At 37.8% G+C, this 18364-nt stretch overlaps 2 protein-coding genes and 1 long non-coding RNA gene across 6 annotated transcripts; 2 read left to right on the forward strand and 1 right to left on the reverse strand.

Moving 5' to 3' along the window:
• Positions 2130-3342, forward strand: LOC18596774. The gene is made up of 2 exons (XM_007025455.2): positions 2130-2563; positions 2680-3342. The coding sequence occupies exons 1-2, from the start codon at positions 2396-2398 to the stop codon at positions 3214-3216; spliced, it is 705 nt and encodes a 234-aa protein (XP_007025517.2). The 5' UTR covers positions 2130-2395; the 3' UTR covers positions 3217-3342.
• On the forward strand, positions 10260-16466 carry LOC18596775 (auxin response factor 3). 4 transcript variants are annotated; one of them, XM_007025458.2, is made up of 11 exons: positions 10583-10900; positions 11394-11450; positions 11770-11952; positions 12091-12175; positions 12317-12407; positions 12478-12642; positions 13372-13494; positions 13620-13695; positions 14395-14554; positions 14634-15574; positions 16133-16466. In XM_007025458.2, the coding sequence occupies exons 1-11, from the start codon at positions 10583-10585 to the stop codon at positions 16169-16171; spliced, it is 2238 nt and encodes a 745-aa protein (XP_007025520.2). In that variant the 3' UTR covers positions 16172-16466. The 4 variants fall into 4 exon arrangements, with proteins under 4 accessions (XP_017978889.1, XP_017978888.1, XP_007025520.2 ...); XM_018123399.1 differs by having other exon boundaries at positions 10261-10900; positions 14634-16405; XM_007025459.2 differs by having other exon boundaries at positions 13375-13494; positions 14634-16405.
• Positions 15750-17700, reverse strand: LOC108662603. Its single transcript, XR_001928524.1, has 2 exons — positions 16800-17700; positions 15750-16657 (listed from the first exon to the last, which is right to left on the reverse strand). It is a non-coding gene; the product is annotated as an uncharacterized LOC108662603 (long non-coding RNA).

Genomic DNA, 18364 nt, shown 5'->3' on the forward strand with positions numbered 1-18364 from the left:
TGAATATTATTGTTAAGATCTATATAACAATCTAAGTCCATCATTATTAATAATTTGAGCTTGAACTTTTGAGGGTAATGTGGTTTAAGCTCAAAAAGCTACTGGTCTAATGATTGGACTTGGGTTGTATAATGGTATTAGAGTCTGCATCAGTTCGATGTGAGTTTTCACATTGTTTTAGTGAGATCTTGGCAACTTGAAGTCACGCGGTTTAAGTCCAAAAAACTACACCCTCTAACAACCTTTCTAATCAAGGAATCAATAATAAACTTGACCCTTTTTACGAGTAGTAGGTCGACATGTCAATTGTTTTCATTGTAAGCAAATTCCACTTGATGTTCTTACAAAAGAAAATCAAATCTCAGTTCTACTATGCTTATAGATATAGTTTCCAGGCTCAAGTCTTCCCGGAGACATCAAGTCTCGAAAGCAACAATAGGCATGTGATGGCTCGTGTAAAGTAAAATTCCAGGCATTGAATTGTATGAGCAGTCAAGATGGAACTTGTTTATGTTCTGTTTTGGATCATTTTAATCAGCTAGGATACATCAAATTTTCGTCTGTATCTAATTTCTAGGATTGCCCAAAAGTCCTTGACATATGAGAAATCAACCGTCCTTTGTCTACTCTGTTTATTAATTAGTAGTAGCAAGCAGTACAAGTATTTGTTTCCTGATAGACCTTTTCTCGATTTATCTGTTCATCATCCCTAGTTTTCAGAAATTAGTGATTAAGGCCTGTCCTAATATTAACAATTGCAGCCCTAAAAAATTATTTCCAGATCAATCCTTCAGCCTGTTTTAGCTGATACTGCAATGCTAATTTATAAAAATGAATAAGTCAATTAGGGAACTGCAGAAACAAAAATTAATTCATATCAAATGCTAGGAGATAGTGAGGTGCTCCAAGCTCAAAGTCCCATATACAAATATGTATGTCAATATATAGATATCATGTCACTAAAATGTGCAGTTCAAGTAGGCATACCTGACATAATCCACAAGCATAACCAATCAATTACCCTACCGGAGTTAGTTTCAAAACTACATATTCCCGCAGCAAAAACAAGTTGCCAGCAGCGCTGGATGCAAGTTTTGGTGCATTCCGGTTTCTCCAAGCCAACCCAAAGCAATTATTGGTAAACCCTTAATAGGTAAAAGTGCATTCATAATTCAAGATCGAGCCCAAAACTACAAGGGTTTGATCCTGATCCGAGAGTCAAGACTTGTTGATGAGGATTAAATCCAATCCACAAGGCACAAAGCCACAGATTTTTGCCAGAAACGATTGCTGAAATCCAAGTGTAATTTCTGCTAATTGACATGATAGGATTACAGGCCATAAGTTCATAACCAAGAGGACCCCTCAACAAGCAACTTAATCTAATCCCATCGTATTTAAGGATTAATGGACTGCAATAAAGTTTAGAAATCCAAGTTAATTAATTAGATCCAGTTGCCATTTCAAGAAACGTTGACTTCTTATCATCAAACTGGCCAGGAAAAGTCCTCATTTTCATTTGTCTAGCTTCAAGAGGCAAAATTCTTGCTTAAAATCACTATTTTATAGCCTCGTGTTGTTGATTTAATTGTAACACGTTACCTAAAGTGATAATTTCGGTCCCATATGTAGAGATTGAAAGTCTTAAAAAGAAAAGTATTTTCCAAATATTTTATACCTGTCATGTTGGAAGCATTCTAGAGGATGCCGCCAAATGCTAACCGTAACAATTAATACATTGAAGTACATACCTAACCTTCCTTTGTGGATTTTTTTTCCCCAATAAATTAAATAGAAAGTCTCAAGTGTCAACTTGGGCTTATTCCACAAATTGCAGTATAATGAAGAATATAGTATTTATGTATTTATTAATAGAGGTAAGACTTAGGTGTAATTTCCTAAGTAAAGTTCACAAAATTTCCAATTGAAAGAATAAAATTTAAACCCCATTTGATTAATACAATTTAATGATATGTAAATAATTTGAAAATGGCATCAATTCAAAAAATTTAATCAGATTTAAATATATCTATTCTTGATTATATCCAATGCCCCTTTATTTGCATAATGAAAATCCTCTTGCTCCAATCCTACCAAAAGAGTACAGTTCAGTCACATAAACCAAAAAATTTTTATTTCTCCAACGGTTTCGTATGATGTGAACAATTAGGAATAAAAGATTGCAAGTACTCTTTGCATCCCCATATATGAAATGAAAGTCAAGGATTTCATGTAAAACAATATCAGGACACCTCAGCAAGACACGATTCCCAGGACGCCATTGAATCCCCACCCTTGTAGAAGAGGTTTACAAGCTAAATTCAAGATATAATCCCTTAACTTTCCACTTCAATTAAGTAAATTCCTTTGCAAAGGAGAAAAAAAATTAAAAACAATGTCTGTCCGAAAGGAGTATCTTGATTTGGTTTTGGTCCCTGGTGGGCTGCTGATCATGTTTGCTTACCATCTAATCCTCTTCTACAGATACCTGCATCGCCCTCACACCACCGTTATTGGCTTTGAAAACAATGACAAAGAAGCTTGGGTTGAAAGAATTATGGAGGCAAGGCTCTTTCCTAGTTTCTCCTCTCCCTTATTTTTTTTTTTTCTGTTGTTGTTGTAATCAAATCGATCAAACCAGGTTTTACATTTCTAGCATGTTTGGGTTGGTGTTTGCAGGCTGACAAGAAAGATGTCAGTAATGCATTGACTGTGATCGGGTCCAACACATCGGCTGCGACTTTCTTGTGCTCAGTCTGTTTGACTCTCAGCTCCCTGATCGGAGCCTGGCTTGGAAGTTCTTCAGATAATATCTTTCAAAGTAATTTAATATATGGGGACACGAGGCCATCCACCATTTCCATCAAGTATATTTGCCTTCTGACCTGTTTTCTGCTTGCTTTTTCATGCTTCGTTCAATCAGCCAGGAACTTTGTCCATGCAAACTATCTAATAACCACACCAAACTGTGAGGTACCAGTCGAATCTGTGAAAATAGCTGTTCTCAGGGGAGGTGATTTTTGGTCGCTCGGGCTTAGAGCACTGTATTTCGCTCTTGATTTGCTTCTCTGGTTTTTTGGTCCGATTCCAATGTTTGTTTCTTCTATAGTCATGGTATTCATCCTCCATTACCTTGATACCAACACGAAACCAATGCACCGTTATCGAAATCCAACCACTCAGAAGAAGGTCACTGCTAGAAGTTCAGTTGTCTAGTATAGGATTTAATTTTCAGTTCCAGGAATTTGGAGAAAGCATCCAACATTCTTTTTTCACATATGTAATCATTGATTGTTTGAAGTGAACCAACACAAGAGCTGAAGCAACTACTTGTATTGCACATCAAGCAAGTTTGAAAGGATTGAAACTGCTGATGGCTAAGCGTGGGGAGTTCCCATTCACAATTTTGTTCCTTGTCGTAACTTGTAAGTTAGCTCTCCCACATCAGTTAACAGTGTTTGATTTGTTAACAAGTAGTTGCAATATCTGCATCAAGGAACTAGGCTGCTCACAATCATGTCTAGGATACCTTCCTCAGTAAGCAAAAAAATCTGTTTTAGCAATTAACTCTGCATTTATTTGCAATTATAACGGACCAAACTCTGTTTTGACTTGCTCTCATATGTACAATTTGAAATTGAGACCACCTGGCTTGTTCTAGACCTCTAAAATCTCGTACATGGCCGGATCAAGCTTAGGCCCAACATGACCGGATCGTAGGGTTGAAACAGGGCCATGTTCATAGTGCTAGCCTGAATGAACAATATATAAAAGCCCAATTCTTGTCTGGTAAATTCGAACTTTGGGTTACGATTTTAATTTACTTAAAACTGATTCACGTAGATCATTACATGTCCTGATTATCAACGTCGTAAGACATACAAAAGACATTGATTGTGATATAAATAAGTAAGTATGCAGTTCCTTTTCACCCACCAAGGAAAACAAAATCATGCCGTCATCACTGTTCGTCATTGTACCTTTTTCTTTAAAACTTGGGAAATTCAAGAAAGTTACGAGTGCAGCAGCACTTATGTCAAACCTAACAATTTTTTAAAATTGAAAGGAGTAGGCTTTTCCTCCTAAATACTACCACCATTACATCCAACCCCATATTTAATTCCCAAGTTGGACTTTCAAGTTTCAAACATTTATTTTAAAAGAAGAAAAAGGAAAAGGGTGTTTGTCCTTGGCATGGATCATAAGATCACAAATTTTGTACTGGAACGTGAAATACTTGCGCAGTGTACTTGGATTTAAAAAAGGAATCCACGCGAGCGACACCGTTTTGGGCGATTAAGTCTGGTCTGGCGCTCTTCGTGTGTCCCGTCCCGTGTGACAACAGCCCGTCAGGCCACCCTCCCCTGTTTCCCTTTCCACTCGCTTCCTCCCTTGGCTTTTCACTCCCTGGCGCTGCAGATGCAGTTTTGGCCGTTCCTTAGCCGTACGATCAAATTGTTATCAATGTTGTTAACCTCAATGGGCAGCCGACAGGCTCTGATCAGACAAAGACCGGTCTAGTTCCTTTTGGCAAGTCTCATGTGGGTCCTATCACCACATATCTCACGCCACGTGTCCCATCCAACATCTTGGGATAAGAGTAAGTGAAAATCCAAAAAAAAAACACACAATAAAAAAAAGGAAAGAAAAAGTTGGGGCATTCTCGAGGGGCGAAAAGAAAGAGGTTGGATATCTAGCACGGACACAGTTAAAAGACCAAGCAGCTCACTGGGGGGAAGCTGAAATGGCGAGACTACCCTCCGTCAGATGTTGAAGGGGTTGAGGGCCCGGACACGTGAACGGTGAGGAAAGAGGCAGAGCGTAGGTACAAAAGAAGCATAGGGGCGCGTGCGAGGATGATTGACATGACTAAAGTACGATGAAAGGCTGAGACAAACGCAGAGCAGAGACATGAAGGAAGAGGGAGCAGCAACCCGCGTAAAAGTCGAGGGGTCTCTCTGCAGAAAAAAAAGGCCTAACTTTAGTCATTCGGGGCCCCTATCCCTTTTGATTATGACCCCTTTTTCCCTTTCTCTGCTGCAACGCTACAACAACCCTCCCCCACCCCCCCAACTCCCACGCGCCCCCCCGCCACGTCGTTTTTGCTTCAGCGTCACGACCCCAAAACATAATTATATCTCTCTGCCTCAATTTCAAAATCACTCATGGTAACTAGTTTCTTTGTCTTTCTTTCTTTCTCTTTTGACAAAAGTATCTTTGTCTTTTGAGATAACTTTTGACAATATTTACTCCATAGTTTTCAAGATTTAATAACAAGACTTGATATTGAAATTTAGTTCAAAAGCCAAAGAAACTTTACTTTGTGAACAGAAGTTTAGCCCCTCTCCTCTTAACTCATTCGGTTCAACTAGTCCTGTCCAAATAATCACCAGGTATTGCTTGAAGTCTAAATTGTATAGGAAACCAAACCCAACATACGTGAATTCGCGTGTGGTTTCAAAGAAACCTTTTATCATATACGACTAAGTTTTTAGTACCACGTAAAAGGAGCTCAAATTTGTTGTATTAAAGGAAAAAATTAATAACACACGTCAAAATGAAATGAGAAAGGAAACATGCCTGCAGCTTGCAGTACAAGGTCATGAATGAAACAAGTAAATATGGAGTAGATATTTGAGGAACGTGGGGTGGTTTTATGTGATAAGGCTCATGGGAGTAAAGGTGGGGTAGGACAGCAGAGAATCTTGTTTTGAAGAAAAGGGATGTAATTTGAAGGCAGCCGAGAGAGAAAGCGATGTACTGAGGTAGGGTCATGTTAAGATTGGGGGAGGAGATTGTTCAGCTGAAAAGTGCACACTCCATTGCCAGAGATGCTTTTACTCTGTTTTAGGTTTTCTCCTTTTTAAATGATGGTCTTGGTCGACCAACAGCCATCCAACCCCATCCTCCTCCAAGCTTTCGTTTAGTCCAAGAAAAACACCCTTCACGTACAGCAAAACCTGCACCTGAAATTCTAGAATTTCCTTGTATATATGCCATACAACGTTGCAAAATGAAAGCTAATTGCAATGCTTTGTCATACTTATAACTGATACTAGTTAATGAGCAAATTGATCTAGAGGGATGAAAAGTGGCGTACGTAAGATTATGATTGTCTTCCACCGTGAGCCTCTTTTGTTTTTTCTCTGGGATGGTAGTGAAAGGAGTTGCGTATGCATTAATCTAGGCAATGAAATCCAGTGATCGCAAAAAGCTTGATACACTTTGTCTGTAATGTGAAAACATGGCTTTTTTTGTGTTTGGAATGTTCTAATTTGCCTGGTTAACCATGATAGACAGCTTGTTTTTGGTTAAACCAAAAGAAAAATGAAACATATATATAGCTTTGTCCGAATACTGAGTTATGCTGCAAAAAGAGTAATATTAGTTTCTTTGTATCATACTGGCTATTAATCAATTTCCTTTTTTCTTATTTTTAATGGCAGGAATAGTAATAAGATAAACCTAATATATCAATCCCATTGAGAACAGAAAACCCATTTTAACTAACTGATTAGGGAGAAGAAGTTAAGATTGTTTTGAAAAAAATAGTTAAACCCTTTAAGTTAACCAAAATAATAAGAAATGCCCCTTAAAAAGCAATTGATCGCATCTTTTTCTTTCTTTTGTCCATGGATAAATTGAGTCAATAAATAGGACTAGAAATGAAATGAAATGAAATCATATCATATCATATCATGTAGTCACAATTATTGCAATTTGCCACAAGATAAAGACAACATCTGTTTAAGAAAAATTTTCAACATGGAAATGATTTTTATATGAGACGACAAAATGAGCTACAAACCCATCTTGCTTTTACTTCTCCTTAATTTTTGGTAATCTCACCTTTTTCTTTCTTTCTTTCTTTCTTTTTTTTTCAATATGGCATCATTAACATCTCAGAGGGTTCTTGGAATCAATAACCCAAAAGCAAAAAATAAAATCAAATTAAAAAAAAGAAAAAAAAGATGCTCTAATGTGTAGGACCCAAACCCATTTCTTCTTTTGGCTAATTTCAACAAAGTAGAAGTACATTGGTTTGATCAATCTCTATGTGAATCTAAGAATAACTTTATGGTACTTCCCCTTGTTGTTTCAAATGGGCAATTATTAGTTTGGGGAACCCGTGCACAAGCAATAATTTTTGATTTTGTTAATGCCATAAAATAATAACTATACCAACCTAGACGCGACAAAGTTAACCAATTGTTGTCTTACAGCATCAGTCAAAAGACAGCATTATAAGATCGGTTAAGATAAGATAAATACTGTTTTTAATATAAATAATAAATCATGATTAGCAAAGAAACACTATGATATCTCAAGCATTGTCGGTTTCCATCTTAATTCCTTTTTATCCGATGGTGCACGTGAGACTGACCACCATCATTTCTTTTCTTTTAACTCATATGACTGCGAAAAGGCTTTTGCTTTCGGATTTGGTCTCTTCCCTTTTCTCCATTCATTTTCATTTGCAAACTTCAAATTTAATTTCATATGTCACGTTGCCTTTACCTAACAAACCTGTCAAAATTCAAATAGAAACAGGACTCCTTTCATGTCGTATTACACGTAAAATAAAATTAATTTTATTATATTGTAGATTTATTTACCTTTTTATCTTTTGTACTTGCAAAGAGAAGCCAATGCCCTAAAAATCCAAGTGTGACCAGAAAATGGCAAGGCCTAACCAAGTCCTTAGGCATGCATGCAGGTGTAGTTAAAGGGTATGAATAATGTTTATGGTTTCCTAGCAGGGTAACTGCCCAACATTGCATTTCGCTCCATATAAAGGCCAAAATACCAACACCACAAAAAGGGGTGTTTATAGGGGCACTCTTTTTTTTCCCTCTCTCTCTCTTCTTTTAATGCATGATTACAGGTTACGCTTAGTAAGGGGTGTGGCAATTTGTTTTCTTTGATTAATACTGGGGACGGTTTGTTTAATTAATGAGAGACGCCCCATTGATCAAAAGGTAGGGTGGGCGCTCAAAGCAACAGCCAGTCTAATAATGAAACAATCTTAGTGCGGTGGGTGGGACTGACGCAAAAGATTAAAGTGAGGCAAAAGGGAAAGATATAAAACAATGTTAGTCCCACTGCTTTCTTAACGCGCGTTCCGCCACGTCCTTGATTCATAAATTTCTAAGCAAAAGAACCAACAAATGGATTCAAACAAGCTGCGAACGCTGCATGGTGGCGAGTGGACACCAGAAGCTTTCCTCTATAGGATAAAAGCGCAAAAGGTGTCACGACCAATTGGGCATTGAGTTGTAACCCGTTTTGTCCGGGTTATCTGCCTAAGGCCTGCTCAGCTAGGCTTTAGGCCTGGGTTGGGTTCTTTGCAATTGATGGCTCTGATAAAGACCTGCTCCTTTTCACTACTGTGACACATTTGTCCACACTACCCGAATTCCCATTTCTACCCTTTTCTTCCCCCCCCTCCCCCACAAACTGAGTAAGATTGATTTTAATGGATCCCTTTGCTTTCTAATTATGATGCTAACATCCCCCCCCCTCCCCAACTCTACTACTTTAGGACTGGTTTGATTAAGGGACGATCCCCACTAATTAAACATAGAGACCACTTGTCATTATGAAAATGTGGTTACAATTGTTAAAATATTCATTAAGCAAAAGTTGTCGTGCATAAAAGTATGGGTTAAAGCCTCCTTGGAGAAAATGAGGATATCTTGTTTAATTCTAGGAGGATCATTTGGAACATTCAAGTGAGAGATACTCCTCTAAATTTTATTCAAGGATACCCTTTTCCTCCCTGACTACATTTCTTTTTCATTTATTTTTCAACTAGAGATAAAAGAAAACCTTAAAAGGATTGCTGCATTTTCCTTCATTTATTGATTCATTCTCATTACAACATATTGTCTTTTGGTTTAATCTTAATAATTAGTCTGATAAATGCACTAGACTCTAGTACTCAACAAAGTGCAACACTAAATGTACTTTAAGTTTTCTTTTTTCTTTTAATTGTCAACTTAAACTACATCAGAGGAGTGGAAAACCCACATTTCAGAATGTACTGAAAAATTGACACGTGCGGTTAAGTTATTGCTGAACTGGTTGAAACAAGAAACAGGTTCAAAAAATATTTTCCCAGTTGACAGAACCCTGATCGGAGGAGCTGTTAAGCCTGCAGTACAAGATGTTGTCTTCTGTTGCAATTAAGTGTACAGCCTAAAGCCAGACTTACAACTTAACAAGCTTTTAAATTCGATAGGGATTAGCTTTTATGTCACACTAATCATACGGATTAGAAGGGTCATTTCCTTCCGTGATTAATTTATTCCCCTGATTGGTCAGGTATAATGGCCTGTATTTTCTTATTGCTTTTTACCTAAGAAAACAAAACCATAATGGCCTACAAGACTGATTCATGAAAGTCAAAACTTTGGCCAGGCAAGAATCATGGAAGAAAAGAGATGAATGTTTATGTATATATATATTTATATGAGCTAACAACTTGGCAACTTGGGGATCATACTTGTTCAAATGCAAATTACCAAACTCTACCAAATAAGCTTTATGGGGGGTGGGTACAGGGCTTTGCAGACAGAATATAGGCTGGATTTGAAGTGGGAAAAAGTTTGTCCCTCTAATAGAAAGGATTGCCTACTCTGGTCTCTTTCAGGGTTTGGCTAAATTAGAGTAATTCCATCCCTGGTTTTTATTTTGGGTCCTAAAAAGGTAAAATGTCAAATGGCATGAAAGTAACAGAAGGTTTGAGGCTGTAATATTCAAGAAATGATGTTAATAATAATTCTGATAAAAGGGCAGTTTAGTGGGGAGGGACATGAGTGAGATTTGGGTAAGTAGAAGGGGACAGAATAGACATCCGCCCGGAAATACAGGGAGCCGTACAGCAACCCTCAGCTTCACTTTTCTTTTCTCTTTTTTTTTGGGCTTTCCAAATCAGTTGGTATTTTTTTATTTTATTATATAAAAATAGTAGAATTTAACTAACAAACACCTCATAAAAAAGTGAAACCCCACATAAAAGCTCTCTTAGTTCTCATTACTATCTCTCTCTCTCTCTCTCATTCTGCCACACATCACTCCCAGCAGTCGCAGCACTGCAGCAGCAGCAGCAGCAGTAGCAGCACTGCTGCTGCTCAGCTTGCAGTCAAGAAAATCAATAAAAAAAAAACCCATCCAAAACACATTCTTTGTTATTCCCACAACCCCACCCACAAAAAAAAAACTAATTCATAAATATATTTATACTTTTTTTTTAATAGTAATTTTAATTCCAATTAATTAAAGCTCTTAAAAGCTTGATTTGATATCTAAAATAAAGACTAAAACCCCATCACCCTCTTAAAAAAATTGTTTTGCTTTTTTTTTTGGGTTTCTTTTCGAGGGTCTTGACTCAAACTTCTCCTTTTGGCAATGCCAAAGTTGCACTTCCTCTTTTCCTTGAAAAACCATCGTCTAAAAATGCAGTCATGAAATACCCTCTTCTTCATATCTCAACTCTTCTCGACAAAAAGACCAAAACTTTTCCTCAGCTACTCAAAAAATCCATTTCTCTCTAAGCTTCTTTTTTTTTTTCGACTACCCAATGGGGGGATTAATCGATCTGAACACAACGGAAGACGATGAAACGCCGTCATATGGTTCTTTATCTCCATCTTCGTCCTCAACTTCGGTGTTAAGTGCTTCTGGGATAAGTGCACCTGGTTCCGCTTCTAGTTCTTCAGTTTGTTTAGAGCTTTGGCATGCTTGTGCTGGACCACTTATATCTTTGCCGAAGAGAGGAAGTGTAGTGGTGTACTTCCCTCAGGGCCACTTGGAACAAGTTTCCGATTTTTCCGGCGTTGCTGCAGCTTATGATCTCCCTCCCCACGTGTTTTGTCGGGTTGTTGATGTCAAACTACATGTAAGCAATCCATACATGTTTTATAAACGGTCGCTTTATCTTGTGTTTTCTATATATTGTCTTTGTCTAATGAGCGTTTTCTTGAGGTTTTGGGTTATGGGAAAATTTGATATTTTTTTGGTTAAAGGGAAGAGCTTTGAAGTTTGGAGAATCTTCTGCAGAAAATGAAATTATGGTTTTGGTTTTATGGGTTTGAACTCTTCAATTTTCTTTGGTTTTTGGGTTTTGCATCTGGGTTTGATTTAGTTTTCAAGAGAATTGGGTTTGATATAAAGCTAATTCTATGAGGTAAATGTGACAGGCCGTCTTAAGTTGATTTAAAGTTTTAAATTTTTTATCATGGGAATTTAGGTGTTTGAAGTATTCGAAAGTTGCCGTATTTTTTCTGTATTTGTTTTCCCAACAAGGCCTAGGGGTTCAAGGAGAGTGCTTAATCTGTTTCTTTTTTTTTTCTAATGTGAATTTGCTATGAAATGTGTGTTTCTGTTGGCAGGCAGAGGCTGCAACAGACGAGGTTTACGCTCAAGTTTCACTGGTTCCTGAAAGTGAGGTGGGCTTTATTCTAGTTTCTTGTTTTGTTTGGTTAATGGTTGCTTATAAAAATAGGAACTTTAACATAAATATAATCAGTATGAACAAAGTTGCTTTAGCTAGGTGTTTCATTTTCTGTAAACGGAAAGAGAAAGGATAATGACATCATTCTGAATTAGAAATCACTGTCCAATGACAAACTGAACTTCATTCTTGATTTTGGTGTGTCATTTTATTGGTTAGTGTATTTGTTTCTTTTCGTCTCATTTTCATGGTGCTTTCTCCTGGTAAGCTCCAAAATTTTGAGCGTGATCTTGCCTAAATTATGCTGTGTGCAGCAAACTGAGCAGAAGTTGCGGGAAGGGAAGATAGAAGCCGGTGGTGAAGAGGAGGATGTCGAAGCAGATATCAAGTCAACGACGCCCCACATGTTCTGCAAGACCCTTACGGCTTCTGATACCAGTACACATGGAGGCTTCTCTGTTCCGCGTCGAGCTGCTGAGGACTGCTTCCCGCCCTTGGTAATTCTCTTGCACTTTTCTCCTTATATCATTTTAAAATTTTTTTGTTCATTACTATGTATCTTTACAACAATTAATTATGTTTTGGTATAGCACTCTTCTGTTTAGTTGTTGAGCTTAAGTAGATTGGTATTGTAGGATTATAATCAGCAGAGGCCCTCACAAGAGCTTGTTGCAAAAGACCTTCATGGCTTGGAATGGAGGTTTCGACACATTTATAGGGGTATGACTAAATAGTGATGTATTTTATTGTAACATTTTGCTAATGATGGATTTCCTCTCATGGAACAAAGGCCTGTGGATCGGAGCCTTGATTAACTGTGCATTTCTCTACTTGCTGCTAAAATATTTTTGGTTTGACTAGGGCAACCTCGGAGACATTTGCTCACTACTGGATGGAGTGCTTTTGTAAACAAGAAGAAGCTTGTCTCTGGAGATGCTGTGCTCTTTCTTAGGTTATAAATTTCCCTGTTTGTGAAGTTTTAATTAATATTTTGCAGGGATCTTATTTAGTGTCCATAGCAGGGGTGAGGATGGAGAACTAAGGCTGGGTATTCGAAGAGCTGCTCAAATTAAAAATGGCACATCTTTTCCATCTTTGTGCAGCCAGCAGTTGAACCGCAGCAATTTTGCAGATGTAGTCCATGCTATATCTATGAAAAGTGTTTTTAGCATTTACTACAATCCAAGGTATATTGCTTCTTCATTCAGAATATTTGACAAACAATGTGATGCAGTATTATGTTTTCTGAGGATGCAATTTGGAGCTTTATGAGTGTACTTATAGATTTTTTATGAACGCTGTGCTTTGGGGTGTGGGGGCTGAAAAATTTAAATGAAAAGAATATACATGTAGTGGTGAATTGAGTCCTTATGGTGCAGCTCCAACTGTATCTGGTTATGTCTATGTTGATATGCTTCTAAAATCTAGGTTTGAAGTCATTAATGTGGGGCTGGCATTTTTCGCTTGTTTCCTCTATTTTCTGTTCACTTAAAGCCTGTATCAACTGTGCCTTATTCAGACATCCTTTAGTATCCCAGATTAATTTAAAACGAAAGAAGCTTGTAAAAATTATCTTTAGGTTTTGATATATGGAGTCGTGTACAAACCATTACTAACAAATCTTCATAAGATTGTCCTTTAGTCCTTACTATCATCATCGATTTCAAACAAAGGGTTTAGTGTTTCTTGTCTTACCCAGAAAAAAGGTTGATTTATCCTGTGCCCCATGTATCATTGGATAGTTAATTGTTGATGATGCATTTGTGCTTACTTTTAACCTTTGTGTTTATTATATTTCATATATTCTACTTGTTCTTGTGCTTTCTTGTTGTCCAGTAGTCAAATGTTTTCTTTGCATTGCTTTTTAGACACTTTCTTTATGTGATCTAAAACGAAATTTTTTGGTTGATGTGTAGCAGAGCCAGTTCATCAGAGTTCATAATACCAGTGCATAAATTCTGGAAGAGTCTTGATCATTCTTTTGCTGTTGGAATGAGGTTCAAAATGCGTTTTGAAACTGAAGATGCAGCAGAACGAAGGTGTGACCTGATTCAACCTGCAACTCGTCCATTAAACTAAATTATTTTTAGTCTATAGAGGGGTGGAAAGACCTACTGTACCATGCTATCAAGGTCTTTATTGAATTTTTCTTTTTCTTTTGCAGATACACAGGACTCGTAACTGGAATCAGTGATATGGATCCTGTTAGATGGCCTGGTTCAAAATGGAGATGCCTGCTGGTATGATCACAGAGCTTGCTTATATATAATAAGTTTTGTTTTACAAGTTTATAACTGAGGTATGTCTTTCAGTTATCAACTTGTGATATTGTCGTAGTTTCAAGGGTTAGGCTGAAGGTTATTACTAGAAAATGGCGTGTGTTTACCCTTTACAATAGTAATAACTAAGGTAATTCTCATAATTATTACTGTTGGTTCTTGGCAATAACTTGGTTTGTTAAATTATTTGAATAGAATATGGCTTCTTGCTTGAAATTTTAAGTAGACACTGATTGTATACTAGTGTTAGAAGTGATTTGAATATTTTGTCAAGGAATCCTGCTTGCTATCTCGCAAAATAGAACTTCTGATCAGTAAGCAATACTTACCTCTTATTAGTCTACCTTTAGGCATTAAGCAGAAAAACGTGATAAATAAGGTTCTTGTTTGGTTCGCCTTACAATTTTAAGGAAATAATTCCTGTAATCTCTGTTATTTACATGCCAATTATTAGCATATCTGGAAGATTCTTGCTCTCTGAATTTATATATTCTGTTGAGTTCTTCAACTTGTGGAGTTTCATGTGATTGTTTTCGATGCTTTCATTTAGTATTGTCGACTAGTCAGACAATGTCTTGTAACTCCCGTTTATTATTACATAATATTGATCAAAATGTTACTAGAGTTTATACAGTAGTGATCTCTGAATAATTTTTGCAGGTAAGGTGGGATGATATCGATGCTAATAGGCATAGCAGGGTTTCTCCCTGGGAAATTGAGCTGTCTGGTACAATTTCTAGTTCTAACAACTTGCTTACACCTGGTGTGAAAAGGAACAGGATTGGATTGCCTTCAGGAAAACCAGAATTTATGGTTCCTGGTAGGTTCTTCTGCACGACTTAATCTTTTTCCTGTTTCATGCAACATTATTTGACTTTGGTCCTTTATTCTTCTAACAGATGGAATTGGAGCATCTGACTTTGGGGAACCTTTGCGGTTCCAGAAGGTCTTGCAAGGTCAAGAAATCTTGGGTTTTAACACTCTTTATGATGGTGCTGATGGTCAGAATCTGCATCGGTCTGAAATAAGGCGGTGCTTTCCTGGTTCCAATGGTTCTGGTATTGTTGCAATAGGAAATGTTGGTAGAGACCCACTGGGGAATTCCGAAATTTCCTATAGAGGTGTAGGCTTTGGGGAATCTTTCCGATTCCATAAGGTCTTGCAAGGTCAAGAAATTTATGTAAGCCCTCCATATATTAGAGGTCCAACTACAAATGATACTCAAGAAAATGATGGTCTTGGAGTCCGAGATGCTGGTCAGTTTTCGGGAACAAGAAGTGGATGGTCTTCCTTGATGCAGAGCTATAATACTCATAGTCATATACGGCCATCTGCACCATCTGCACAAGTGTCTTCACCATCTTCGGTGTTAATGTTCCAGCAAGCAAGCAATCCAATTCCAAACATCAATCCTATTTATAGCGTCAATAACCAGGAAAAGGAGCAGGGAGTTGACAACCGGAGTTCTTTTCGTGCACCTGAAATGTATGGGGGAAAGTTATTGCAATCTTCAACTGGTGAATGCAGTTCCCGTGGGAGGCATCATGGAACCTTTGACTCGTTTGGCCACTCAAATGATTCTGTTCAACTTGGTGACTCACAACCTCTTGCAGCTCAACCAACATTTAGGACTAGTCAAGATATAGCTTCCTCGTGTAAAAGTAGCTGCAGACTTTTTGGATTCTCCTTGACTGAGGGAAGTCAGGATGCTAATAAGGAGGACAACATGGTGAAAGCGACCTTATCATTGGGTCCTGGAGCTTTTTTACCTTGTATTGGCGAGCAGTTTCACCCAAAGCCTCCAGCAGTGACAAACACAGTGGGAAGCAATTGTACCAAAGTAAGCAACCTCTATGCTGTCAGAGATTTGCTTTTTGATATTGCATTATAGTGTAGTCATGAACTAGAGAGTGCAGTTCCACAAATAAGGAGTTTTGTAGACAGGGTTTTGGATCCCTAGAGCCTGATGAATATGTTGTGATTGGAAAGTTGAAACTTTTATTAGGGCTGCTTACTTGGGTGGAAAAAGGATGAAAAGTTTTTACAATGATAGGGGTGATTCATCATATGGTTGTTTGTGGAGATTAACAACTGAAGTTTTAATTTTCTATTATGAACAATGATACTTTGTTTTGGGACCGTTATAGTCAACCTTGGAAGTACTTATTCTAGAATGCCTTGACGATGCCTGGAGAATTTGGAGAGTAGTTGGCTTGAAAATGTCGCAATTTTGTGGTATGCAATCTGATTTGAAGTGCTTCACAGTGCATCCAAGGAATGTTTTCCATGATCATGGCCTACATTCAGGGTGTGATTGTTATTGAAAATGACTATGTTTCGAGTTTCAACCTTTTAAAATTAATCTGATATCAATAGTTGTTGACATTGTTCTTTACAGGGAATTCTGCAACGTTGTCTCAAAAATTACATATACTGATGAAGATGCTTACAGAAGCAGCTGATATTGGGCAAGAAGATGCCTACAGTTGCTTTAGTTGCATGTGTGTTTTGATTGGCAAGAATTTAGCATTATGACTAAAAATTGAAAAATTGTAATTACTTTAATGAATTGACTTGATTGTAATTGCCTCATGGCCATGATAAGAACACCTTGTATTAACCCTTGTGATGGTCTTCTATTCAAACCTAATGCAGTCGGCTGATATGAACACTCTGGTACTTTGAATGTTGTCATGTTTCGGGTCAATTTATCAGGTGTTCTTTTCAAACAATTCATCTTGGTTTTTCTGTTTGTTCAATAGCAAGCATTTTTTCCAAGTTAGCTGAAAATGGAACTTGCAAATACCCTGTCAAATGACCCTTTTTAGGGGTGAAAATTAAAGTGGAATCGGGTTGGACATGGTAAAAAACTCTGTGAAATTTTCACCCACCTTGATTTGACTTGATCCTTATCCTTCTACCCCTAGACATGAATGATTAATGAACGAACCTCAGAATCAACAAAACAGGAATGTAAAAATCTATTAAGTAACATGTATTTGAAGATAAAACAGAAGGATACCCAAAACATTAAATGCAGAACAAGTTGATCTCTTGCGGTTTACCTGGATCAAAATCCTCTAGCACCGTCCCGGTTCTAGCACTGCCCCCACTTCTGGAAGAATAGTGAAATATAAACGTGGCCTGGTTTAAATTATAAGATGTTCGCTCCGCCTGCTTAGTAGGCAAAGGTCCACAAGGAGCGCTCCCGCAGTCTTTGTATCATCGCATCCACTGCTGATTTACTGTGCTATAAAAACAACTGGTTATGCCAGTGGGGTTCTTCTGTGAGATGGTCCCTGACCCTCAGCTAAATTCTTTAATTAGTTTGACAGTGGAAATTATTCGCGGCAATCTTCCTATTAGCTGAAGTCGAGGAAAATACAAGTTGAACCTTGAACATTAAGTTTCGTATTTAAAGAATAACAGCCTCTAGTAGTCTAAAGCAAACACGTATATGTAGTGGTACTGTTTTGTCAATCTAATGCAAAAACAGGACCAGAACATTCTGTTGAAAATTACAGCATCCGAGTAGAGCAATTGTCTGGTCCCCTAGCTAGAAATTGTCCACAAGGTTCCACCAAGTTTCATCCTATTGTAACCTCAAAGTTTATGGCCTGCGTGATTGGGACACAATGGGGCTCATGATATAACTCTAGACTAAAATAATTTAACCAACATATTGAATAATAGGGATGTAATTAAAAATTCTGACAGTTTCCTGGACGAAAAATTTTGACCTCGTAGACAGCAACTGATGTTGTTTTGTCGTCAATCATCACACACATATTTTTTAGAAGGGTCGTTTTGTGGAACTCCTCCTGGCAGCTAACAATCGCACTGAGAACAGGTTTCGAATTGGGGAGGGTAAGCTGTAGAGCGACAGGAACCAGCTTGCTTAGACTTGGTGTAGACAGTCAGATCGTTCCCTTTGTTTCATACTTGTTGATGCATTAAAACCAAGAGTATTTTAATGGATGGAACCGTGTTGCTTAGCATCCCGAAAACAGAGAACAACGTGTGAAATCAAGATATCTCTGGGATTTTGGGTGAGAGGCCTGGGAACGCGGACGGTTGGACCCCACAGGCTCCCGCACACCGGTACCGCCTGTCGCTTTCCACGCGTGAAAGGCTAACCATAGATTTACAGAATCTTCAATTTAGAATCTCTTTTTCCACGCTATGGGACCTCGGCTTAGACTATGAACTGCAGAATGCAAATGTCGAAGAGGAAGTTATGCCATAATTAAAAATGGTTTCACTTCATATCAATTTAATGGTATCATAAGTATTTGTGAGGCTTTTCATCATTGAGGTAACCAAAATGAGGAGGAAAATAGAAAAACAAACGAGCACAAGCCATTTGCCAGCTATGATTTTGGCCGGCTTTGTTGATTCGTGAGTGGCGCCTGTTAAATTTTTTATTTCAACATAGAAATAGATGGTCAAGGAGGGGGAAAAAGGACTGAAGAATCTTGAAAGGTCAACGTAAGCAACCAAAACTAGAATTCATTCACCACATAGGCAAATAATATCCTGTGGTGTGCTGAGAGTTGGGATTGATTCAACTTTTACTCTGTCGTGTCTTTTTGTGCACGAAAACGTAATGGATTCCGTAAGAGAACACGGT

Source organism: Theobroma cacao, chromosome 6 (assembly GCF_000208745.1).
Source record: "Theobroma cacao cultivar B97-61/B2 chromosome 6, Criollo_cocoa_genome_V2, whole genome shotgun sequence".
In the NCBI taxonomy this organism is placed as follows: Eukaryota; Viridiplantae; Streptophyta; class Magnoliopsida; order Malvales; family Malvaceae; genus Theobroma; species Theobroma cacao.

Coding starts and splice junctions, on each gene's coding strand:
- LOC18596774 (XM_007025455.2), top strand. CDS start 2,396: ATGTCTGTCCGAAAGGAGTATCTTGATTTGGTTTTGGTCCCTGGTGGG. Junction 2,564..2,679: donor GGGTTGAAAGAATTATGGAG/GCAAGGCTCTTT, acceptor TGGTGTTTGCAG/GCTGACAAGAAAGATGTCAG.
- LOC18596775 (XM_018123399.1), top strand. CDS start 10,583: ATGGGGGGATTAATCGATCTGAACACAACGGAAGACGATGAAACGCCG. Junction 11,451..11,769: donor CACTGGTTCCTGAAAGTGAG/GTGGGCTTTATT, acceptor TGCTGTGTGCAG/CAAACTGAGCAGAAGTTGCG. Junction 13,495..13,619: donor GAAGATGCAGCAGAACGAAG/GTGTGACCTGAT, acceptor TTTCTTTTGCAG/ATACACAGGACTCGTAACTG.